General features: G+C 35.9%; 3 protein-coding genes across 4 annotated transcripts in view; 2 read left to right on the top strand and 1 right to left on the bottom strand.

Annotated features, from left to right (window-relative positions):
• Window positions 1-292: 292 nt before the first annotated feature.
• On the bottom strand, window positions 293-17,117 carry LOC129005095 (prefoldin subunit 1-like). Of its 2 annotated transcripts, none has more exons than XM_054433894.1 (4): window positions 16,969-17,117; window positions 3,456-3,578; window positions 1,865-1,993; window positions 293-512 (listed from the first exon to the last, which is right to left on the bottom strand). In XM_054433894.1, the coding sequence occupies exons 1-4, from the start codon at window positions 16,999-17,001 to the stop codon at window positions 414-416; spliced, it is 384 nt and encodes a 127-aa protein (XP_054289869.1). In that variant the 5' UTR covers window positions 17,002-17,117; the 3' UTR covers window positions 293-413. The 2 variants fall into 2 exon arrangements, with proteins under 2 accessions (XP_054289869.1, XP_054289875.1); XM_054433900.1 differs by lacking the exon at window positions 16,969-17,117 and adding an exon at window positions 11,505-11,534.
• A 224-nt stretch (window positions 17,118-17,341) lies between these two features.
• Window positions 17,342-24,161, top strand: LOC129005089 (protein lifeguard 3-like). The gene is made up of 2 exons (XM_054433884.1): window positions 17,342-17,830; window positions 23,204-24,161. The coding sequence occupies exon 2, from the start codon at window positions 23,260-23,262 to the stop codon at window positions 24,064-24,066; it is 807 nt and encodes a 268-aa protein (XP_054289859.1). The 5' UTR covers window positions 17,342-17,830; window positions 23,204-23,259; the 3' UTR covers window positions 24,067-24,161.
• Window positions 17,900-27,549, top strand: part of LOC128983671 (uncharacterized) — a 36,068-nt gene continuing 26,418 nt past the window's right edge. The window contains exon 1 of the mRNA XM_054403057.1: window positions 17,900-17,933. Within this exon, the coding sequence (XP_054259032.1) occupies window positions 17,916-17,933 (18 nt within the window). The 5' untranslated portion in view covers window positions 17,900-17,915. The remainder of the gene's footprint in view (window positions 17,934-27,549) is intronic.

Genomic DNA, 27,549 nt, shown 5'->3' on the forward strand with positions numbered 1-27,549 from the left:
TATTAGGATTAGTAATGAGGATAGCAGGCTTACCTGAATAGAAAACTGTACAAACTGGCACAAGAAAGACACATCTTTACACTATAAACACAAAACATTAGAATATTTCACTGTCACTGACAGCATTTTCAACTAAAGAAGAAAGAGGCCTAATGGTGACCAGGAAGTTATTGCAACAATGTTGCCAAAAAGTACACTATAATATAATATATCTCTCTCTCTTCCTTAGTTGAAAAGTGTCAGTGACATTGAAATATCTAATGTTTTGTGTTCATAGGGTAAAGTTTTGTTCTCTTATGTCATTTAGACTCTTTCCCAATCAGGTAAGCCTGCTATCCTCACTAAAAATCCTAAAAATTTATGCCCTTGAGCTCTTTGTTACATTGTTAACCTCAAACTATTTATAATATTAGTTATGTGGCTTCCTGAGGAGCCTCTTTGCGCTGTTGAACCATTTCTCTCAAGTTGTTCTTGCTATCTTTCAAACTTCGCTCTAAATAGCCCTTGTTGCTCTGAAACAACACAAAATCACTATAGGGTCTGTTATAAATCTGCACAAAATTTACTTAAAGGATAGTACCAGGGGACCGAGAATTGCTCGAGGTGTTTGATTTGTTTAAGAGGTTAAAAAATAAAACCTATTGCATCACTGGGATCGTGGAACGTCGCAATTATAGTCAAATAGATTACACAGGGTGTCAATTTTATTTGCATTTTAAAATTCAAGACTAATTCCAGATTTTTCAAGACTAGTTTTTTTAAACTATTAGTGATAAATTGATACCGAAATGTAGGCCAACCGATTCTCGATTCTTGATCAATGATAACGATACCAATTTTTACAGTTGGTTACATTTTTGAAATAATTTGGTTATATTAAACTAACCACTGTCTTTCTGTTATTAAGTTTTAGTAAGATAAAGGGATGTTTTCAAGTAAAAATATGCAGCAATGAAAAATTCTAACTAGCCAATTTGGGTGTTTTACGATCATGAAAATCTTCCACGACCGTGTAGACATCATCATTGACTGTCTCCCTCGGTCACGGAAACGTCATCCTTGTCTCCAACGGTCTCGGAAACGTCAGCGTCGTCGTCTGCGATCGCGGCAAAATTATGAACATTTCCCGCAGCCGTGTAGACATCATCATTGACACCTGTGGTCACGGAAACATCATCGTCGACATCCGGCGGCAAAATCGTGAAACGTTATCGTCGTTGTCCGCGATGCTGTAAACTCGGACTCCGCCAGATGCTGTGGAGAAAATTTAAGCCAAGATTGCACGGAGTCCATAAACAAAAACCTTGACAGTCAAAGCTGGTAGGGAACATGATATACCACCGTCCACGGGTTTACACAAGCGTTTGAGACAAAAGCCATTCAAACCGCAGTTATTATAAGCATTAAAGGGCACTGACAAGCCAAAAAGTACATATTTCATATATCATAGCTTCGATTCTTGCTGATATTCTTCAATTTTGTTGACAGGCTTTGTAGTACTCAACTAATTAACTGAGATTAAACATACATTTGTTAAAACAAACTTATACACACTCCATTTCCATTGGTGTAACAATCAGCTATTTGAAATCACGGAAAAAGACGTAGGTACCAACCGTTTAGTTTTCCATCATTCTTTTTTAATAACCCTATATTTAAGTTAGGCTATTTAAAAAAAAAAAATTAATGCTAACAAAGGTTCAGAGCACAAAGTTAACTAAAAAATATCTTATAGTTGTAAACGGTGGAAAGTTTTCTTAAAAGCTTGTCTTAAAAACTTCATGCAAGTCTGGGCAATTTAAAAGACTTCCTAACACTCAATGACCTCTTTCTATTCTTTAACAAAATATTTTCTAGGGCTTACCTCAAGAGACTTTATTTTCTCATCACATGTACTGATTTTTTCATGCAAGTTTTTGCAAACAACTGGAATTTCTGTCAGTACAAACATTCTTCCTACACTTTCATACGTTTTTGTTTCGGGGGATAGAGTCTGAAAATTATAAATTATACAACATGTAATTAGAAACGTATAAATCCATCTAATTGGTGAATGGAATTCTGTATTGATGATGGCAAAAACACAAGTAGATTAATGCCAAGAGTTCATTTATGTACAAAAAAAGAAATACCAATGAACACAATAGATTATACCGAAGAAATCAATCCAATCAAACATATAGCTGTTTCCAATGGTTTCCAAAGCAACCTGATTGATAAACTGATTTCCAAGCATAAAAATAAAAAAACCGAAAATAAAGAAAAGAAAACCTATGTTTCTGCGAAGTATGGTTCGTTCCTCAACACTAAATTTAAAAATATAATGAACAGCAATAAAATCACAGTTTCGTTCAAAACTGATAATAAACTTGGTTCGCTATTAAAAAATCGTCCCAAGACACCTTCTGCAACCTTTGAGAAAACAGTTACCAAATCAATTGTAATGACTGCCCAAAATATTATATAGGCCAAACATCCAGTTCTTTCAACAAAAGGTTTAAAGAACATCTACCAAAAAGAACTACAGCGGCACAGACCTCGACCTTAGCAGAACATCTGATTTCTAAATAACAATGACAAGATTTCATTTCAATCAAATTACATTTACGACACTGCAATCAAGATACTAGCGCAAGGGACAGTTGTGAATGAAGTTATCAGCTGATCGGGAAATCCAGGCACGACGTCATCACTGACCACGCTGATCCTGACCGGCAGTCTAGACATAACCCCCGCCCGATCACGTCGTGTCCCGTTACCGTATTGTATTATCTTTCGTTTTAGCCCTAAATGTTTGTTTTTATGTTCGTGTACGTGTGCGTGTTAAATGTATTTATTTATCATGAATTGACAACCTTCAAATGAAGCAAGAAGACATCTGTACTGGCCCGACGATGACTCCTTTGTGAGTCGAAACCGGTTGCAATTTAGCAACAAATTGATCACATAAATGCAGGTATTTACACCATTATTTAGTATTTAACTGTGATCAGGAGGCTAAAATTCAATATAATGGAAAAAAGAAAGTTTAGGTATATTTAATTATTGTTAAGCAAAAAAAAAAACTCTTGTAGCCTAGCCTCTGGGGACCTTAAAACGAAAAAGTCAATTGGTCCCGGGTCTAGGTCTTACCATGAGACCTGCGGTAATAGCTTATTCCCTATATGGGAAATTCGCTAAATATGGGAAATTTGCTAAAAAATCAAATTTATGTTTTTGTGGTCGAGTAGGCCTAATACAGTAGATAAATGAGTGATGATACTTGATGGCAAATCGGTGCATGCATACCTTTAATTTAAGACCAAAATTATAGAAATCGGTTGGGTAGAAGAGCCAAACAGACTAAAAAAAACCAATATTCTTTAATAGGTTATATAGATAGGCCCTACCTCACAATAATGTCTTAAAATATGGTAAAGTTATGATTATGAAACCTGTGAGCTCAAGTGCCTTACCTTAATTTCTTGGGCCGTCAATTCTGCATGGTGCTTCTGGCGCTTTAGACCATCAATCTGGATATCTGCCAGCTGTAGTTTTGTTGTGGTTTCGATCATCTTTTGCTGAAGTTCAGTGAATGCCTAAAATATATTAAATTCCTGATGAGACCATGATCATAGAGGATAAGAGAATAGATGTATAATAGAAAATAAAACACCCCCGCCGCAGCAAACCTGCTGACTAAGCGAATTTCCATTTGTCTGAATTGACTTTCAATTAAATCTTTTAAATAACATTAGGTTTAACGAGTACCTAGGTCTGCTGCTACAAGGAAACTAATAAAGTGTGTTTTTAAGTAACATACCTATTAATAGCTTAGTATAAAATAAATAAAATTGCCAAGCTTGATCAAAATATAGGCTATCCATAAACAAGCAAACTACAACATTTTAAAATATTCTCCATAAGAATAACATGAGAATTTTAAATTTACAATTTTTTGAATTTTTTCCGTTACCAATAACCGTACAAAACACTTTTTATGCTAAATTATATGTTTTTTTAAGCTCTCTAAAAAAATCTAGAGAAAAATTAAAAATTCGTGTTTTGTGGGCCAAAAATGAGAAAAACCAATTTTTACCCATTAAACCACGTTCCAATGGTCCGATCGTGCTGGTTCACGAACTCATTCAAGTTTATCCCGCCTTTCACATTTAAACCAAATTTCATCAAAATCGGACAAAATTACTAAAATTATTGCATTCACGGACACACACACACATAGACATATATATAACAAAAATTTGAAATTTAATAAGAATTGTTTGAGAGAAAACATCATTCCAAATTATGTCCAAGTTAACATAAAATGCAAATCTCAAGCCGCAACAAAAACATTAGAAACATCAAGGAAAATTTGGACAAAAGAAGAAATAAACTACCTATATTCCAAACTACAAATCACTATTGAACAAAAGAAGAAAATTTACCATGAACTAATCAAAACATAATATTTTTGAACTTGTATCTTATATACTAAAAAATCAGGATCTTGTTACACTCACTGGGGATATGCACAGTTACAACACTCGTAATAGGGATAAAGCAGTAATTGAGTACAATAGGCTCAGCAAATCACTGTCTAGTCATGTAGTACTATCCCTTAAGGTATATAATAAAGTAATTAATCTTAGTAAGAAATATACTGTTAAAGTTTTTAAGAACAAATTTTATGAGTGGTTATCTAAAAATCCTTTCTATTCACTTAGTGAATTTTTCTTATTAAAACAGATAGAATTTTAATGTTTGAAATCTGTTATGTATAATTTTTGATTCTTGTATAGTTCCTATGAATTGTATATTTCTATGATATGTGATATTACCCTTAGGCCTAATTATTAGTATAGAGACTTGGCATTTCTGCTGTAAACTTGACTTTGTTAATGCTTATGTAGCCTGAAAGACAATAAACATATTCTTATTCTTATTCTTATTCATACCATACCAAAAAAGTCCAGTTAGTTATGTATTGTATTATTTCGTCAATAGTTTCTGCTATTGACGAAATAATACAATACATAACTAACTGGACTCGCCCAATAATAGAAAGAAAATTGCAACTCTAAATAAAGAAAATATTTACAAATCTTATTCAATCTCAAAAAGCAGATAACACAAATATAGAGATTAACAAAATCTATGATACAAATTTAAGTAATGAACTTCAAAACCTAAGTAATATCAATTTTACAAATCATGAAAAAAACCTACTAGAAAAATCACAGAGATACAATATAATCCTAGATTTCAAAGACAATGTCTACGAAAATGATCTATTAGATATTGAAGCAGCAATTAGAAGTAAAATTACAAGTAAAATTGCAAGAACCAATTAGACACAACTTCATACACAAACTTAATAAAACAGAGAAAGAAACTCCAAAAACGAATATGGTTAACAAATCTAAACAAGAACTAAAGATAATATCATCAATATCAAAAAAATTAGTAGAAAAAATGCAATTATTACAAAGGCAATTCAATTGTTATCATTAACAAACAAGATTATGATTCCAAAATTACCGAGTTCATTCAAAATAATGACTTTGACACCTTGACAAAAGATCCAACTAATGATTATTCAAAAAACATAAACCAAGCTATTACAAAATATAAAACTATTCCAAAACAAACTAAAACTCGCATAAAAATGAACAATCCAAAATCTCCTACACTCCAAGGTCGACCAAAAACCCACAAAACAAACATTCCTATAAGACCAGTGTTCGACTTCAGAAAGGCACCAACATACAATGGAAGTAAATTTCTCAATGATAAAATAAAAAATAACATAAATTAAAAACATAACTTTGAAATCAAAAACTCATATGAATTGGTAAACAACATAAAAAAAACATACAAATTCCACAAAATTCAATATTTATTTCCTTCGGTTTTGTTAACATGTATTCAAATAGCCTATCCCAATGAAAGAAACAATTAATATCATACAAGAAGAGTTAATAAGAAACAAATCTCTAAAACAAAATTAAATAAAAGACATCATCAATCTCACAAAAATACTTTGGAACAAAATTACTTTGAATACAATAACAAATATTACAAACAGAATGATGGTCTTGCAATGTGTAGCCCTCTTTCTGGCTTATTAGGCCTAGCAGATTTATACAGGGTGTTTGGTAGTCAGTGTCAAATATTTTAAATCAATATTATGCACAAACATTTCTATAAAAATACGCAATTTGGATGGTTATATCTCACTCCTACTTCCGGCAACAGCCGTTTTTAGAATTTTCCAAATTTCTTGACATGGGGAAAAAATTCGACCTCAAAGGGTTAAAAATTTGTTCAGTAGAAATAATCTTAATTACATATGATCAGTATCTTCGTAATCACAACTAACGTGTGTATTTATAAATTTCACTAATTTTACGAGGCATTCAAAGCACTACTAGTTTGGGCTGTACTATACTACAGTATTAAATTTTACAAGTTTACTTGGGGTAATACAGATACCTTTTGCACACAACTTTCACTATTGTCGGGACCACGTAAGTTTGCAGTTGGTGGCAGCCAATCACAAGACAAGGCTAGTGCGACGTTGCCACATCGCCCGTTGACAACACTAATTAAAATATACTAAGCATTATATTAAAATCAGCTGGTATTAACAGATTTGGCAACACCGCACGGTTCTCATTGGTTCATTCAAAACCATATGGTAAATAGGCTCCTCCCTCAACTGCAAACTTACGTGGTCCCGACAATAGATACCTTTTGCACACAACTTTCACTAAATGCGTTCTCGTAATTAATGAGTGGATTTAAATAAAAAATGATTATTTTTATGTTTAATGCAATACTGTATTTCTCCCCTTAGGCTGACATTACATGTCACATATTGCATATCATTTTAAAGCTTAAAATGTGGAGATGTTTTTTATACTATTTGACAGTTTTTAACACGTCTTGATTCAAAATTTTCTTAAGCGAGTTGTAGCACCCTTTTTATTGATTTTTTAAAATTTGTTATTTATGTTAAATTTAAAAGCTTTTAAATAGGTTTAGCTGTACTATATTATACGTGGTTTGATAGAAAATTTAATGACGATTCTAAAAATGCCATTGAAAATATCATTATGTAGGTTAAAAGTTGAGAAATATGAGATTTTATTAGCTAATGTTAAGAAATTTGGAAAATTCTAAAAATGACTGTTGCCGGAAGTAGAAGTGAGATATAACTATCCAAATTGCACATTCTTATAGCAATTTGCGTGAATAATAATGATAATGCATTGAATGATAATGCATAATAATCATCAAACCACCCTTGGCAACAAAAAATTGCAGCATTTCATTCTATGATTTACAGGCTAATTACATTGCCACTAAACAAAACAAATTTTGAAAAAGAAAAGAAGATAATAAAATATATTGCAGCCAAAAATGGATATAATATAAAGACAATCTCATTGATAATATGATGAAGAACAAAATTAAGAAACAAAAGAAGAAAGAAGAGAAATTGAAAAAAAAAATAGTAGGTAGGCCTACATCTCCCTCATAACTCTAAATTAAATAAAGCAATAAGGAAAGCCTTATCTAAAACAAATTACAAAGCAACATATAGAACAAAAAACAACGTCTTTAAGATTATAAATTCAAAAGTTTCCAAACATCAACAAATAACTAAGAATCATCGAAATTTAACAAAAGCGGCATTTAAAAAATTTCCTTTACAGACTGTAACAAGTATTATATTGGCCAAACTAGTAGAAGCTTTAAATGTAGATTCCAAGATACCAAGATTCCATATACAGGCATTTAAGTCTAAAAATTCAACAAGTATGAAATCAAACTATGCAGAACACTTACTAAAAACTAATCATAAATATCAAAACGTAGATAATAATTTATCAGTAATTGAATTTGAACCAAACAAAGACAAATTGTTCATTAAAGAAGAATTCTACATATATAGAAACCATAAAAAAGTCCTGAAAACATAATTAATTCTCTCATTTAAAATATAGCAGATTATTAATTTGAATAAAACCATATAAATTTGGAATATTTATATAAAAACCATTTCACAAGCTGGAAGGCTAAATATGTTTCTTTTCAAGAACCATAACTAAGAGTGAACAACATCTACCTGCTGTGGAAAAAGAGGCCCTCACAATACACTATTCGATTCAATACAGAAATGGTGGCATTTCCTGATTGGAAGACGGTTTAAATTAATTACAGACCAGAAATCTGTGTCCTATATGTTCAATCAGAAACACGCGCAAAAGGTTAAGAACAACAAGATTTTAAAGTGGCGATTGGAACTAGCACCTTTCTCTTACGACATAGTGTACCGTTCTGGCAAGGAAAATGTAGTAGCAGATGCATTTTCACGAGTTTCATCTTCCATCTCTTGTAGAGATTCCGAAAAACTCCGTAGAATTCATTGTGACATTGGACATCCTGGAATAGAACATTTCTTAAAAAGTAAAAATCTCCCTTACTCTATCGAAGATGTCAGGCGAATGACCGCTTCAGGCTCTGTTTGTGCGGAAGTGAAACCTCGGTTCTACCAAAAAACCCCATCAACACTCATCCATGCAATGGCTCCTTTCAAGAGACTTAACATTGATTTTAAGGGGCCAATGTGACAAGGAATAAATATATAGGCCTACTGACGGTTGTTGATGAGTTTTCAAGTTATCCGTTTGATATTCCTTGCTCAGACACATAAGCATCTTCTGTCATCAAAGCACTTACATCAATCTTCACTATCTTTGGTATGCCTGCGTTTGTCCACTCCGACCAAGGTTCTGCTTTCATGTCAAAAGAACTGAGTGATTTCTTACACTCAAAAGAATCGCCACTAGCCGATTTTAACCTTTATAGCCCTCGAGGTAATTCTCAAGCTGAGCGATATAATGGAACGATTTGAAAGACTGTATCTCTTGTTCTGAGAAACAAGGGTCTGAAGACAGAACAGTGGGAGTATGTTTTGCCCGAAACTTTGCATTGTATACGCTCGTTACTATGTACAGCTACGAATGAGACACACCACATGAACGTCTTTTCAAACACCAGAGACGATCATTTTATGGCACCTCTCAACCTCAATGGCTCATGAATCCAGGACCAGTATTAGTGAGAAAGGCATGTAAGAAATAATAAATATGAACCTTTAGTGAAACAAGCTCAGCTGATAGAGGCTAATCCAGACTATGCTCGCATCAAATATAGAGATGGTAGAGAGGCTCTGGTATCGGTGCGACATCTCGCTATTCCCACTGAAGCTATCCAACAAGAGGATGAGTATGTGACTTCGGAAAATCCCAGTCAAGAACTAGATCCCTTACTTCAAGACCTGAGATGTTAATCTAACCTGCTTCAACCTGAAATTGGGAACTCTATTCAATCTGAAATCGAAGCATCCCCTCTGCATGAGGCCGTGACCCCTACTTCTGTGAGGAATAACAAAGAAACAAACCTGCGTCGTTTCAATAGAGTCCGAAGACATCCCACCTATCTAAGGGATTAGGCTACATAAAAAAAAAGATGGGGTGAATGTTATAATATGATTTCTATTGTACTGTCAAATATTTCTTCAGCTGTTTTGTTTATGTATGTACCCTAATGTTTAATTTTGTGTTAATTCTATCATTTAAAATGTAGCAGATTATTAAGATGAATAAAACCATATCCTTATATATAATTCTCGAAGACCAAATTTTTACCAGAAAATTGTGGACGTCTGGTAAGTCGCAGAAAAGTGGGAGGGGTCTTAAATTAAAGGTCTTGACCCCAGGGACTCGGGAAAAATAGCAGAATTCCCATAAAGTTACCAGAAAACGCGATAAAACATAAAATATCCACCATAAGAAATGCATGGGGACTGAAAAACGTCTGCATTCTATCAGCTGTTACTTATTTATTTGCAATGTTTACATTTATTCCGAAAGTCAATGTTGGTAAATAATGTTTCGAAATGAATTATTGAATTGTGTTTAATTTTTTTGTTTTCCGTTTTTATAATGACTAATGAGTGAAGTAACTAGACAGGGTAGGGGAAGACTTGCAAGACGGGGAAGAGTGTCCAGGAATTCGACAGACTTAAGAAATGCCAAAGAGAACGTCATGTAGGGCCTAACTGTGAAAGAAATTCAGAAGCTGTTTTACAACCTGTCTTTAGAAGAACGCTGGAAAATGAGTTGAGTGTTGTTTCTCACAATCTATTAAAGCACTTGCATGCATTGTGGCGCATTTCACTTTGCAGAGAAGGCCACAAATGGACATTTCAACGCATGTTGCCACAATGGACATGCCACAACCAAGTAAATGACGAACTAAAATAACTGTTTTTACATGATTCGAAATTCATAAAAAACATAAGGCAATATAACAGTACAATGGCTTTTGCGTCGCTTTGCGCTACACAAAAAGAGATTCCGGGAAATGGGCCTTACTGTCTTGACATTCAGGGACAAATTCATAGATATATTTCTGACTTACTACCGCGAAATGGGGAGTTTCCTTCATAATAATTAATAATAATTTTGTCCTTTACATGTGGTTCTCAAAATGGAAACTATAAGAGAATTCGTAAGATTGCAAAACAAATCATCAATTTTAAACTAAAAAAGATGTTCTCCGGGTTCAGGCCAACCGTGTGTACGTTTCCATTTGTTAATATGTTGTGTTATTGATTTAATCATTATTTTACAATTGTATTTCATTGTCACATCAGAAGCAACTAATATACGACTCCAACGGAAGGAAAACCAAGATATAAAACAAGAAACACTGTTAATTTTAAGTAACATAAAATTGATAATTTAACAAAACATATTTCAAATATTTGTCTTTTTATATATGGTTTCTTTATTGTAGTCTAAATTAGGGGCTATGGCCCCTACGGGCCACTAGTAGGTAAGTTAAATTTGGTTTCTAAACATTTCTTTTCATAACATTTACTATTTGTTCATAACTGTGATCATGACCTAAGAGCTGAAACATGTTAGTTATTCAATAAATTAGTAACATAAAGGGTACTAACTGTTTAATTATTTATTTCATTTTTACTAATATAAATATATATATATATATATATAAGCTGTGTGTAAATTTGAACAAATGGTGTTTTTAGCCTGGAAATCATTACCCATTAATCATAAGTTAAAAAAGTAGGCCTACCTACCGGTACCTAAGTTGAAATTATATTAATATTTATATGGTATAAAAAAAAACTAAGGAGGCTGAAATGTCGGGACCACATAAGTTTGCAGTTGGTGGCAGTCAATCACAAGACAAGGCTATTGCGACGTTGCCACATCGCCAATGACAACACTATAATTAAAATATACAAAGCAATATTTTCAAATCAGCTGGTATTAAGTTATTAGATTTGGCTACACCGCACCGTTCTCATTGGTCCATTCAAAACCATGTGGTAAATAGGCTCCTCCCTCAACTGCAAACTTATGTGGTCCCGACTTTAAGTAGGTAAATTATGTTTCAAACAAAGTTATTTATCAACCCTGTACCTTGTTCAAAGCCATAAGAAATCACAAGATGAGAGGCTTCCAACAGGTAGAGTGAACTTTTTAGCTACACCACATTTCAAACACATAGCTAACCAAGGGTATGTTGCAATGAAAATGAAGGAAAACATTTGAAGTTTTTTTTAAGATATTGAACACAAAGGAACTTTAACATGAACTTTTAATATTAGTTTTTGATTTGTAAAGTGTCAACTAACTCAAGTACTGGCTTGATGTCAACTACTGGGTATATTTACCTTACCAAAATGAAACTGTTCTGATACTAAACCTAGTGGTGGGATAACCGAAAGGTTTCCATGATCGAATAATCAATCTGTTATTTTTAGCACTAATAAGGTTTAAATTACCTGGCTTCTGTCTCCGATCCTCGGTAGTTTTATGAAACTAAAGCCGTTTCATGCCTATTACTGGCACATCTTCAGGTTTGTTGAACGCCAGCTCCTTTATAAAACATTCCTCAGTGTTGAGTTCCTCATGGTTTTACAAAAAACATGTAGACATTTACACACACGAAACATTTAAGTTAAACATTATTTAAAGAACGACTGCGAAACGTGATGCGGCGCCGGTGATGGATAAGTCGCGACAAATTACACCAGGATCGGAGACAGAAGCCAGGTAATTTAAACCTTATTAGTGCTAACTTTAACGATCCAGAGGCCAACCATCATGTTATTTTTAGTTGATTGAATCGCCGAATCAATTTTAGTCATTACTGTCCCAAACCACAACTATTTTTTTCTTATGAGAAACTGAATAAGTTAGCAATCATTTATCGTCAATCGGTGATTTTTCGTCGAATGAATCGCTGAATCAATTTTAGTTATTATTCACTATTCCAAACAACAACTTAATTTTACCTGATGATGTGATGATAAACCAAATAACTTAACATTTAGTCAATAGGCCCACCCAGTAAACTTATTTATAAAAGTAATAACTTAAAGTATTTTAGTGTAACAATTTTTGGGTTAAAAATATCAGTTTGTAATAATTTATAGGTAGGCCAAGCCTATAACATCAAATACCCCCGCCGCAGCAAACCTGCCGACTAAGCGAATTTCCATTTGTCTGAATTGATTTTCAATTAAATATATTTTAATAACATTAGGTTTGACGAGTACCTAGGTTTGCTGCTACAAGAAACCTAATAAAGTGTGTTTTTGAGTAAAATATTGATAGCTTAGTACAAAATAAATAAATTTGCCAAGTTTGATCAAAATATATCCATAAACAAGCAAATTACAACATTTGACAATATTCTCCATAAGAATAACATGGGAATTTTAAATTTAAAATTTTTTTAATTTTCTCCGTTACTAATAATCGAACAAAAATACTTTTATATACTAAATTATTTGTTTTTTTAAGGTCTTTAAAAAGGTCTAAAAAGAAATTGGGAAATTTTGTGTTTTGAGGGTCAAAAGTGAGAAAAACCAATTTTTACCCCATAAAACCCCCCCCTAAAGCCCCGTTCCCATGGTCCGATCATGCTGGTTCGCGAACTCATTCACGTTTATCTCGCTTTACACCTTTAAACCAAATTTCATCAAAATCGGACCAAAATTACTCAAGTTATCGCGTTCACGGACGTATACATACAATACACGGTACAGGTCTAATAAGAAACCTATCATTGGCACAAAAACTGATTTTGGGTCTAATGAAGGCAGTTCTAGCCTTAAAATTGTGGAGAAGAAATCGTGGTTGTTTATCTCTCGATGTCAACCAGAGGTAACTGAAAAAGTTATAGTGGACTATGTGACACGAGGTGGTATTAAAAGTGTTGACTGTGTCAAACTAACCTCTAAGTATCCGACGTATGCATCTTTCAAGGTAGGTGTACCAATTAATGACTTTGACGGTATCTTGAATGCTGATTTTTGGCCTGTAGGGACTCTAATTAGGGAATTCACTCCTAGAAAACCTGGTCCTACACATGTGAAGCCTTTTTTAGGTCAATAGTTTGCAAAGATCGTGTTGAGTCTACTGATTCTGAAATAGACTGTGTCAGGCTTAACCTATGTTTGATTAATGTTCAGTGTTTGCGGAATAAGACAATCGAACTTGAATTATTATGCTCTGACAATCAAGTAGATTTCCTTATGGTCTGTGAACATCAGTTGCTTGAAGATGAAATTGAATACTATAAAAGTATTGGTAACTTGGAACTAATTAATAGTTTTTGTCGTACGTCTGCAACTGGAGGCGTGGCTCTGTACTTCAATAATAGACTTAATTACTCTGTCAAGCCTCTGGACCTCTCAATGTACAGTGTAGAAAAAGAGGTTGAATTTTCTGCTTCAATTATTACAGACTTGTCATTGGTGGTTGTAACTATGTACCGATCACCGAGCGGTAAAATGGGTAATTTCTTTGATATACTGGAAAAATGTTTAGTATTTTTGTTGACACTAGGGAGGTATGTGATAATAGGTACCGATCATAATGTGAACCCTGTCTATTTCCCCAGTGATGCCAAGGACTTTGAGAACCTATTGCGAAGCTTTGATTTGTACGGTGTGATATCCGAGGCCACTCGTGGTGTTGCTCCTCTAGACAATATATTTACTAACATGTGTAAGACTGATTTTAAAGCAGGTGTAAGCAGAGATCAGGTGGCTGATCATAAACATGTATTTATGTACATAAACCTTCACCGTGTAGGCCTACATATAAATAGTCTTTGTTCTGTAGACAAGTTTGTTGATTTCAGGTCTTTTAATGACGATGCAGTACTAAATTTTACTGAATCGTTGCAGTCAAGGGCTGTTAGTGGCTTACACTTGGCCCACACTATGTTTTCTTCTCCCGAAGACTGTTTTGAGTTTTTCCTAAATAGTTTTAAATGTATTTTTGATTTCTGTTTTCCTCTAAAGAAAAAAAGAATCTCACAGCCTAAAACTAAATTGCACGCTACACCTAGCAAGATTGATTGGTATAGTGAGGATTTAGCTCATCTGAAGAACTGGATCATGCTGGTCCATGAGCAGTCCACGAGTCAGCCTGAGTTACTGCCCTTGGTAAGAAGTCTGCGCAGGGAGTATCGCCACGGTATTAAAAGCGCAAAAATTTCTGCAAACGCTGCTTTCATCACAGGCTCATCCAACCCATGTAAGGCAGCTTGGAGTTTGATTAATCACAGCAGACCTCGACCAACAGTGAACTTGGAGTCGAAGTTCTCAGCAACTGATTTTAATGTATTTTTTATCCAAAGTGTCAACGATATTGTTGGGAAAATACCTGATATACCTTTTGTAGATGCCAATTTTACTGTTAATATTCCCAGGGTAAACACAAGTTTCTCTTTCACTCCCACAAAACCAAATGATATTGTAAAGATTGTTCACAACTTCAAAGCCTCTAAAAGTAGGGATGTTTATGATTTGTCAACAGATATTGTTAAGCAAGTTATACACACAGTTGCACCTGAGCTCACAATTCTGATAAACAACTGTCTTGCAACTGGTTGTTTCCCAGATGCCCTAAAAGTAGCTAAAACAGTCCCAATTTATAAAAAAGGTCCCCGTGAAAGTTTGTCTAGTTACAGACCAGTGTCTATCATACCTGTTTTTGCCAAAGTTATGGAATCTGTAATGTTCTCTCAAATGTATTCCTACTTTGAGGAGAACAATCTCCTAGTTCCCTCACAGTTTGGCTTTAGGAAAGCCAAATCGACAATATTAGCTGTAGAGTCCTTGGTGTGTGAAATTATCAAGTCTTTTGAGTCCAAAAAGTCAACACACGCAATTCTTTGCGACTTGTCACGTGCTTTTGACTGCATTCCTCACAATGCCCTTCTGGTAAAACTTAAATTCTATGGTCTAGGAGATGTTGCCCTCAAAGTGGTTTCCTCTTACCTGTCAAATAGGAAACAAGTTGTTAGTTGGAATGGGACTTTTTCAGAGAAAGGTGATGTGCTCCATGGAGTTCCCCAAGGCTCTATCTTGGGACCCCTCTTATTTTTGATTGCCATCAATGATTTGCATTACCATGTTAATAGTCACATTATTCTATTTGCAGACGACACAACTTTATTTTCGTCTGATAAAAACTGGTTCCTGGCTCAGTCAGCAGTGCATGACTCTTTGGCCTTGGCTCAGCAATGGTTCATTTTAAACAAATTAGCTCTTAATGATTTGAAAACCCAGGAAATAACTTTCAGCCTTTTGCCTAATGTACCTGAAAGTTTGTCTGTAAAACTGTTAGGTTTTGTACTGGATCCCAAGCTGTCTTGGGAAGGTCACATAGATGTCCTGTGTAAGAGACTTAGCAGAGTGTTGTTCCTGCTTAGAAAGCTAATGTCTGAGCTTCCAAGGCCAACAGTTAGGCAGGCCTACCATGCTTTCTTTCAGTCTATTTTGGCCTATGGAACCAGGCTGTGGGGCCATGCCACTGGTACTCAGAGAATTCTTTTAATTCAAAAGAGAGCTGTTAGAGTAATTTCAAATGCTGGGTACCTTGACCATTGCAGACCTTTGTTTGTTGAAAATGAAATTTTGACCATTGTGAATGAGTACATTTTTCAGTGTCTGGTGGCAATAAAAGCCAGACAGGACTCTCTTCATGTAAATAGCGATGTACATAGTTATGATACTAGAAATAAGTTTGATATCTTTGTACCTAGAAATAGGCTTCAAAAATCATTGTGTTCTTTTCCTGTTTCAGGCATTAAACTTTTCAACAAATTGCCCCAAAGTACAAGAAATTTACACACAAAAAAATTCTCCACTTTTGTAAAAAATTGGCTCACTCTAAATCCTTTTTACCACATATCCGAATTTTTCAACTGTGACAAAAGTAATCTGGTGGTAACCGTTTGAGTCATTTTCAGGTACACCTGCATGGTTTGTGCATGTTTTCTTGTTTTGTTTTTTGACTAGAGCTTATTTATTTGAATTGTTTGTTGATGAATTTGATTTTGCATGTTTTGTTTATTTAAATGACGAGCCTATTGTACTTGTTGTATTTAATGGCAATAAAGACTTTGACTTTGACTTTGACTTTGTATATATATATACATATATAAAAATTTGAACGAATGGTGTTTTTGGCCTCTGGGGACATCAAAATGAAAAAAATAAATCGGTCCCAGGTCTAGGTCTTACCGTGCCACCTACGGTAATAGCTACTTCCCTATAGGGAAATTCGCTAAAAGGTAAAAAAATATCGTAGGGTAAAATAAATTTAACAGACAAACTTTTTGTTAAATCACCGAATCGCTCGGTAAGACTTATTTAACTGAATCAGGATAAAATAACCGAATTAGCCTGTTTGGCATCAATAACCGATTGATTCGGTTATTTTCATTCATGATGCCCACCACTAGGCCTAACTAAATAAACCTAACCTCAAACCAAATATGCAGTATATGTGAGTAAATGTAGAACAGAAACCACAGAAACTAAAGTGCAGCCTCTTTTTTAATACAAATCATAGGCCTAACCTTTTTCAGTTCGAGGTCCACCGTCTTTGACATTACTTGTTAATCGAAAACTCTTCAGATTGTTGTAAATTATTCACAATAATCACAATTTATAAATTTCAAGGAAGCTGTCTACTCCAAAAATACACACACAATGGCTCTATGGCTGAGTCTGGGTGGGAGCTGCAACATTAACATGCAGCTCTGGAGCTTGGAGCTAGGAGCAGTGCAGCAATGTCGCCACGGGTCGTGTTCCCGCAAGGTTCACGGGACGCTCTATGACGTAGACTCTGCGTCACAATTTCATGACGTTCACACTTTCCAGTTCCATTCCTCGTCCATTTTTGTTAAGTGGCCGTGGTCCAGTGGTCACCAGCTTGTTGTTGGGTCGAGTTCCCGCAAGGCTCACGGGACACTACACGGCGTCATAGTGATGGCACGTTTCCTATGATTACCATTACTTCCACCAATTCCAAGATTACTTCAGATCATCTGTAACTGACAGCTGTTTGTTGTTTAATTCTTTCTGTTAAATCTTGTTGTTTGTAAGATTGAACTGATTGAAGATTGGATTGTCAAGCGAAGCAAGGAAGACTGCAGCCTGCAACCCAGGAAAGACACTGAAAGAAGTTTTCTGTTTCTTATACTGTCGTTGGATTGTGTGTGATTCGTTCGTTCAAATTTCGATTAAAACTTATAGCAAAAATCTTTAAAGTTGTTCACCCAATTTTGTCTTGCCTAGGCCTACTTTTATTCACTTCGAATCTTTAATGGTTAAACGTATGGTTTGCCTCCGAAAATGTCCAGCTTACTTAAGCTTAAAATGAACTCAAGTTGTTACCAAGACAATCATCAATCACTCAACACCGACACTGGACCTACAGTAAGACTTTGTTTTATTATACCCTTAGGTATAATCAGTGCATGTTGGCTTTCACTATAATATCTTATTCTTAACATATAGGCTAATGGACACATGTAATAAGGTAACTTAAGCAAGTGTAATGACATAAGGAACATTATGCCAAAATAGGCCTAGGCGGCCTAAGATTTACAATTAGGAGAGGTTTATTTGGTAGTACCGGTACCTGTCTACTGTGGGCACCTAGCCTACCTAAACTTAAGTCAATAATATTGACTTCATCCTAGGCTTTTTCTATGGCAAAAGTGTTAAGTTACAATAAGATAGGTAGACCTAAGCTATTGTGACTAAATTATATGCGCCCAAAGGTGATGGAGTGTTCAGCCCTCTTAAATCTTGGGACCAATCCCCCGGGAAATGTTTTCCTTTGATTCAAAGTGCTTATGTCTGCAATAACTTATAAGGGTAGACTTCTGTAGCCTATCTGTTGGCACAAACAACCGAATGAAAATATCGATTAATATATCTAGATTATTCGATAGGCCTATATAGTTTGGTTAGTTAACTTAGGTAGGGCTAAGGTTAGCCTAACCTAACTAACCAAACAATACCCTACCTATATAGAATGAAACAATCAAAAAATCAATACAGTGTTTTAATTCGGTTGTTTGTGCCAAAATATATGGAAGTCTACCCACTTATAAACCGCATTCCTTGATTTTCAGACAAATTAAATAAAACTTGGGTCTTTTTGAACTTAAGGCTCCTCTCCATGCTGCACCATCTCTTAGTCCCTTAGGCTGCACTTTACTTGACGTCCTACACTCATTCGAATGAAAATATCGATCGATATATCGATTAATCGATTGCTTCATTCGATATATCGTTTGGTTAGTTAGGTAAGGTTAACCTAACCTAACTAACCAAACGATATATCGAATGAAACAATCAAATGAAAATATCGAATCGAAAAAACAATCGAATGAGTGTAGGACGTCAAGTAAAGTGCAGCCGTCCCTTATGCTCATAACGTAGTTGATTATAGGCTATGCTATTACATTAGGTAAAAATCAATCCAACAACCAATCCATCAATAAGTTAGACTATTTTTATTTTAAAGAATCAGTTTAAAAACTTTTTAATACTTTTATACTTTACCCTAACTTTTCCAGAGAGTCAAATTGTGGTCCCTTTCATTTTAGAACTAACTTAAGTTAATTGGCTTTAGTTTTCTCTTAACAGCTGGCAGTTCTTGGTCGGCTTTAGTTTTCGGAGGAAATAAGAAGGTAAGCCCTAGTGGCATTGTTAAAAGGCCTAGCCCGAAGTAGGCTAATGTGTCAAACAGTTCAGGCTAAGTTAGTTTCCTAGGAGATGAAGGGGTTTTGTAGCCGGTAGTCTGCGGATATTGAGCCCGCGGGAATCCAGTACTACTGAGAGTCCATTGAGCATGTGTGAGTAAGCTTAAATGCATTTTTCCACCACCCAAAAAAAAAAAAAAAATACTAGGTACTGGTTTAAATTGTGTTTGCCCCGTTTACCATTTGCCAAGAACTGTGTCCTAGACCATGTCCATAAGCTCATTTGCCCAATGTTAACTTAGCGATTGGTTCATCATCTGGCTGCTTTTGAAGAAATAAGAGTCCTTCTCCTAACCCCAAGTTTGTCGCAATCCAGAATGATGCGTTGCAGTCTCACGGACATGCTGCAAACCCAACACTCCTGGTTTTCAGTTATGATTCCCATAGTGTAGCTAGGTGTTTCCTGAAATGGTCATGTCCAGTGATGAAAGCAAGTGCCTGCTTGACCTGCCTTCTACCCAACATCAGCAGCCAGCATGTGAAGAGGGTCCTGGGTTCTGAGTACAGCTTTTTGACAAGTGGTTGCCCAGAATGATTACCAATAAACAGAATAATTGCAACATTGCAACAACTTCCTTCTTCATTGAAGTTTCTGCTTTTGAGAGCATTTCCAAGGTAGAGAACAGCCAGATGTCATATGGTGCCACATCCGGTTCAGGGGGCCTGGCGAAGCACTGGAAAATGCTGCTATGATTTACCAAGAAGTTTTGAACAGATTGGAAGAATGCGCTGGAGCGTTGTCCTGATAAGCCACCAAGAGTTTGTGGCCGACAAATTAAAGGACGCTTGGGACGCACTGCATCGCGTATACACGTACTTAGAATCCTAAAACTTCTAAGTAGTAGACCTAGGCTACTCTTTCTTGAGTAATGGTTTGTCCCTCAGATGCGTACTCATGACTATAAAACTCAGTTAAAATACTCCATTGCAGTAAAAAAAAAAACAAGTCAGCATGACTTAGATTTTGCTTTGAACTTGGCGTGCTTTTTTTCCGCAGCGATGTTAAGTGTTTCCACTGATTAGACTGCGCATTGGTTACGGGGTCATACCCGTTCACTCATGCACTCATCACAATTTATAACTGTTTATGAGATAGTTTGGGTAATTCTGAATACATGTCCAGGTCTTGAGCAACTTCAAGCCACAATTCTCTTTGTTCATCAGTCAAGTTCTTTGGGTCAAATTTTGCAACAACTCTGTGCAAAGCCAAATCTTCCATTATAATTGAATGAACTAAACCAATATTGATTCCAACTTCCGTAGCTAGCTCTTGAACAGTAAATATGTCAATCCTCCATCACTAAAACTCAATCTTGATTGATGTTTCAACTTGTTGATGGTCTCCCAGAACGAGGATCACTGTCCACCGAAGTTCTTCCGCCTTTAAATCTGTTGTAACACTTTAGTTGTGTAACACCCTAGCGTCTTGAAGAGAATTGTTAAACTTGGGTATCACCTAGTTTTGCGGTTCCACCCGTTCTGTCATTTTGGTTAGCAAAAAAAAACTCAATGAGGTTCAACAGGTACTAGATTAAAAGTAAGGTCAGATACTTTTTGAACAGGCCTCGTCCATATTAAACATAAATAATTAGCCTAAATTGTTGGCTGGGTTTCCCAATAGGCCTAGGAGGCGCACGGTCGAGGGGAAAATATAAAAAAATCTATAAATAAAAATAAATAACCATAGGCTACCAGTACTGGTAACTTAACATAATTGATATTTTAGAAAATCTGTCTCAGTAAAGGTACACTACTTGCCAACATTACCTAGGTACAGGAATCGCTAGGGGCTCAAAAGCGCATTCTAAAAATCTGCAACGATGACATCATAGTGTAGTTCAAAATCCCTCCGTTAACAGCGTTGTAGTAGAGAGCACACGCGTAATTTTTACTTAACTATTAGGCCTAGTTAATTATAAAATTAAGAAAGATTATAAAATTAATTTTAAAATGTTTCAATTATTAAATTAAACTGTCATAACCTAACCAAACGTGCTGATAATGAAAAAAAACGAATGAAGGTTTACTAATCTAAAAAATAGTTTTGTTCATAAAATAAAATTATAAATGTCTAACATTCAATTTTATATTTTTTTTATTATAAATTTAAACTGTCATAACCTAACCAAACCAACCAAACTTGCTGATATGAAAACAAATTGTTGACAAAAAGTTAGTGCTGCCAGCGGGATTCGAACCCAGTATCTTCGGTTTATCAGCTCGGTACGCTATCCACTACACCACCGAGGCAGATGACGATGACTGAATTCCGTATCGTTCGTTGCGGTAATGGTGTTCCCTCAAGAGGAGATCTGACAGCTCTACTACAACGCTGTTAACGGAGGAATTTTGAACTAAACTATGATGTCATCGTTGCAGATTTTTAAAATGCGCTTTTGAGCCCCTAGCGATTCCTACCTAGGTACATATAAAATTTGTTATAAAATTGGTCATACTTACTGTAGGTGAATGTTGTCGAGCGGTACGCATTGTATTGCCATTGCCTATCGCTGGCTCTGCACTACTGCTCGGAGTGATTAGTGCCATTAGAGGTGCATGTGTTTGTACCACCCTCACCGCGCAAAATGAAAGTTATTGTCCTATCTTTTGATTTGCTAACAACAACTTGCAGGATAAACTAAAAATACATCATACGTTTTTTTGAATGTTCAAGAAAACAATGAGAATGTCTTGAAAATTATCGAAAAAATATGAATCTAGTTTTGCAATAGGTTTGAAAAAAATCAATACCCTCCAAAGGACTATTTCAATTCCCTCCTCAGCAGGCTTGAGGTTCGGTATGGTTGGCTGAAATATATCACTTTGTTGTGCTTTTCGAATATAATCAGATGCAGTATCACCATAGACTAATCAACAAATTAGACTACTCATCACAAATTTAAGGAACTTCTAAAGAATATTCTTCATGTAGCCTACAGTATTTAGTTAATGTTGGTGACACTGGGTGCTAGTGTAAAAGAAATTTTGTTTCTATTATTTTAGGATTAATTGTATGAGTTGTGTGGTAATTTAACCAGGGGATGAAGTATTGTTTATGATTGGATTGTTTTATTTGGTAAAACGAGGTTTTAAATAGGTAACTGAAATGGCACCAAAATGAATGTATAGGGGGTATCATGGTTTAAAAAATTGTCTCCAGCTAAACCAATAGGATGACAAATCTACTAAGGGAGTATGTTTAATCTATGGTATCTTGTACTGTATAGAGTAAGTGTTTTAGGCCTGAAATTTGAAGCCACTTCGGCAGTAACAATGGCCATGCTTTGTTGCAGGAATGTTCTGCGGGTTGGATAGTTTTGTCTCAGTCCCACAAGCTTTATTCCACTATTAAGTTCATAAAATTATTAAAAGTGTTTAAGACAGCATTTGTCAGGTTTATAAGAAAGTAACATTTACCAGAATAGGGGGCGAAAGAATTATTGAGCCTAGAGGTACCAAAATCGTAGAACGATGGGAGAGGGCTCAAATTAAAGGTCTCTATCCCGTGACGGCGATTAAAATAGTGGTATTCCCAAAATTTTAATTGAAATTTAGATTTAACGTAACATTTTCTCCAAAAAATTAGCATTGGAAGCCATACACAGCTCATTTTTGTTTTACTTAAATATAGTTAATCACGCTATATTTCCAAGCCAGTATTCAGTACACGCAGCAGTTGGTTTACTTCTTAGCCAGTTAACTCAGTAATGCACTGTGTACTATATTAAAACCAGGGAAAACGTTATCTATAATTGATACTATTTGAAAACCCAAACCCAAACCAAAGATTTTCGTGTCAACTGTCAATATTGGCTTCAACAACGGGGAAATGGAACCCTAAAACCATAAAATATTACTCAATGTGGTAGTAAAACTTTTATTTTGTATAGGCTAGTATTTATTTACTTCACATGCCACTAGTAACATTTATTTTCGGTTGAAATAGAGATACAAATAGTTATTTATGAGTAATCTAATAGAATAATTGGGGGATGCCAATACTAATTGACCAATTTAATGTATTTTGTTTGGACAGGTTTAGTGATACAACTTTCCTGCATATTATCAACTGAGAAGTAGTAAAGAATAAGAATGATTGGAGTGAAGGGAGCTCAGATGGCAGAAATTGCTAGTGCCAAAGGTGGCAAAGCGGGGCCTTATATCATAAATGAACAAAGTTCAGCAGACTTTTCTGATGATGAACAGTTTGATACTGCTTTTGACGACTCCAAGATCCGGTCAAAGTTTGTGTTCAAGGTTTACACAATCCTTACTCTACAACTGGCTTTCACCACCCTCTTGAACATACCTTTCCTGATGATAGACGAAGTGCAGGAGTTTGCGACAGATTATCCATGGGGAATATTTATATGTCTGGTGGTTTTTGTGGTCCCTTACTTTATGCTTGTTTGTTGTGAAAGCACACGAAGAAATTTTCCAACAAATATTGTCTTATTGTTCCTCATGACTCTAGGAATGGCAGGAGTGTGTGGCTACTCCACTGCTAGGTTGGACACAGAAGTGGTATTTTACGCCTTCATGTTAACTGTTTTAGTGACAGTCGCCATTACTGTAATGGCCATCATCTGCCCCTTTGACTTTACCAGTTGCACGATGGTTGTATGTGTGATGATGGTCGTGGTGATGTTGTTTGCAGTTGTTGCTGGTATCATTGTAATGGTGACGAAGAGTCGCATTGTCAATATCATCTATGCCGGAGTTTGTGTTATTCTGTTTTCTTTATTTTTAATATTTGATACTCAAGCCATTATTGGAGGAAGAAGAGTTTCTCTGAGCCCAGAAGAGTACATTCTTGGTGCTGTTCAAATATACGTTGATATCATAGAGATTTTCTTAAACTTCCTAGAGTTGATTGGAGCTTGCACTGAAAATGATTGAAGTCACAAAATTCATTAATTTTACTGTTATGAAAGTTGATTAAAACCATTTCTTATCCAAATAAATGGACATTTTTTATTAAACAGATTATTTGTTGCATCAAGTATGTTTTTTGTTTTATTTTTTTTTTCATTGTTGGTAGCTAAGATGTATGGATTTTATTATTAGTGACTAATGTTACTCTTTTTTTATATGAGCTCAAGTTTAACAACCGATGAAAAGCCAAGAGAGAGTTAACTTGTTCAGTGTAGGCATTCCAACAGGCGCTCGCCAATGGGGGCGAGGCCCGGGCTGAGCCCCGGCGCGGCACCTTATCAGCGAACGCAATTGGCACTAAAATATTTCAATCTGACGAAAAACAAAAGAGCAGCGGTGATTGCAGCACTGCCTGGATCAGTAGTCAGTGGCCTTGTAATATGGCTTGAAGAGAGAAATCCCCGAAACCAGAGAAATCACAGAAACCGGGACAAAAGCATTGTGATACGGGATTTTACGGGAAATTTTAGTTCCAACCTACGCCAAAATAAAGCTCATGTTATGAACCATATATTTTGTCATACCAACACTGTTTTATCGAATCCATGGAAGGAATAATCTACTACAGTAGACTCTCAGTAATCCGGCAGATATAGGACCGCCATACTGCCGGATTAGTGAAAATGCCGGATTACTGGAATGTTATCATTAAAAACACTTAAATGCAATTAAAACACGTCTCCGAAGTTCGCGTGATCGGAAACCGCTATTGCCGCGAACGGGCATGACAATTACGTATTCGCGGGAGGCAATGATAACGTCTACACGTCCGCGGGAGATAATCGTAAAATTGCCGCCATCGCGCATGACGACGATGACGTTTTCGTGACCGCGGGAGATGTTCATGATTTTGCCGCGATCGCGCAAGTTGACGATAACATTTCCGGGACTGCGGGAGTAGACAATGATGTTTACACGGCCGCGGGACATGATAAAATCTTTGCCGCGACCGCGGAAGACATCGATTAATGTCTACATGACCGCGGGAGATGTTAATGATTTTGCCGCGATCGCGCAAAACGACGATGACGTTTCCGTGACCGCGGGAGTAGACAATGATGTTTACACGGCCGCGGGAGATGATAAAATTTTTGCTGCGGCCGTGGAAGGCAACAATTATGTCTACATGACCGCGGGAGATGTTCATGATTTTGCCGCGATCGTGCTTGACGACGATGATGTTTCCGTGACCGCGGGAGGCGATGATAACGTCTATACGTCCGCGGGAGATTTTCTTGATTTTGCCGCGATCGTGCTTGACGACGATGACGTTTCCGTGACCGCGGGAGGCGATGATAACGTCTATACCTTCGCTGGCGATGTTCGTGATTTTGCCGCGATCGTGCTTGACGACGATGACGTTTCCGTGACCGCGGGAGGCGATGATAACGTCTATACGTCTGCTGGCGATGTTCATGAATTTGCCGCGATCGCGCAAGACGACGATGACGTTTTCATGACCACGTGAGAGAATTATGATGTCTACACTGCCGCGGGAGATAATCAGAATTTTGCCGCGATCGGGGAAGACCTCCCGTCAAAAGTCGCCGGATTACTGGAGTGCCGGAGTGGTGCAGTGCCGGATTAGAGAGGGTCTACTGTACCATAGATCTGATGGTGAGACCTGAACCTGGTACTGCTTTACTTTCAGTGAATTTCCCATAAACATAATAACCTATTAGCGTAGGTCTCACAGTAGGTAAAACCTACACTCTGGATTGAATTACTTTATTATTTTGAGCTCCCCAGAGACCAAACACACCATCCAATCAAATTTATATAGTTATATTCATTAAAATTTATTGAACAAAGCTCTTATATGTCGACTCTTCTGCATGTTGTCATAAGCAAACTCCTTCTAGATGGCTGAAGCAATTTTTATCAAAATTTGCCTGGTGGTAAAGACCATATCGGTGAGTGCAAATATCTATATGGTGTTAAAAAATAATCCAAGGAATCCGCCCTATAGGCTCTCAAAGTTCCAATGAAATACTTATGGAAGCAGTATTTGGCACATAAAAAAGGCATAGGCCTAAATCGGCTGTTAACTTTTAAATGCAGTTCAGTAGGCAATAGTTTATAGAATAACTAGGTTTGCTTTCATTAGTGAGAGCCAGTTAAGCGGAGCTATCAGGTTTCATAGTTTTTAATAAAACAATACATAAAAAGAACATTTATAGATTTAATACAACCTATTTCATAAATTTAACTTATCATTTGTCTCAGAAGTATCAACATCTATAACAAGTTTCATAAGTAAAGATGTGGACATTACAAACATATCCTTTGTATCGGTAATTATCCTGTTTTTCGTGCTAATGTCATCTGATGAACCCACAGTTATGCAAGGGCGGTCCCAGGGGGGTCATGACCCCCCCAAAATATTGTATATATAGATAAACTATTATACCAGGGGAACTTTAATAATTTTTATTGCAAATCGTTCTACCAAATTGAAATTCATTGTAGCGTTTACACTTGTGGTGAACGAATGGACTAATCACAAACTCTAACCCAAACCTCGGGATCGTTCGAGTCTGACTATTTTTTGTGTGTTATGAAAAGTAGGGAAGATTGGCAGACGACGGACGCTTTCAGCCATATACGGCAACGGCAGTGTCCGATGCTGGCGTTCGACGTTCGGCCGCATTTTTCTTCATATTTTATTTTTTGGCATTTAATGTTATCAATCATTTTAACCTAGATGGTTGAAAACTTGAATTAAGTATTGGATAAAGAAAAGAAGTTCTATCAATAGTCAAAGCTTGAAAGGTAACTTAGTTGAATATTAATTTATCTGAGTTCAGCGATAGGAATTTGTTATTACAGTAATGTAATTCAATGATTACCGTAGAAAGTTATAAAACTTTCAATATTAAATATCATTCATATGTAGAGCACTTGATATCATATTTAAGAATAACACAACCCAATTGTTATGTTATGTTGCCAGCCACGAAACAACAACAAAATGGTAGGTAATGTCTCAGACTTAGATGCGGAAAGGACGGATTTAATTCCCGGCACAACAACCACAAAAACGTTGCATAACACCTTTATTCTGACATTGACCCCTTGTAAAGTGCCACTGGCGTAGAAAAAAATTAGAACACTGAGAACCAACTCTTCAGGCGGTAGAAGTGACGGGACGCCGACGGCAACGTTAGTTGGACTGGGACAATTGAAACAGGACGATAACTCTAGGGCTTGTTTTTGGGACCCTTCTCATAGACCGCGCAAACGTGAGAAATCTTCATGGAATCTGGAAATAATCCTTCCCTTAACAATGCATTTGTACTCATCGCAAGGGGTACATTTAAACTATGGATAATACCTTTTACTAATTTGTTTGACATTCCATACACATCATTACTATTATAATTTTTCATTTTCTTTACTGCATTAACTATCATTTCATTTTAGATGTTATTTCATTCCAACTAAATA

This window comes from Macrosteles quadrilineatus, unplaced genomic scaffold (genome assembly GCF_028750875.1).
Source record: "Macrosteles quadrilineatus isolate MER2022 unplaced genomic scaffold, UCM_ALF_1.0 Scaffold_1__1_contigs__length_201487025, whole genome shotgun sequence".
NCBI classification, from domain to species: Eukaryota; Metazoa; Arthropoda; class Insecta; order Hemiptera; family Cicadellidae; genus Macrosteles; species Macrosteles quadrilineatus.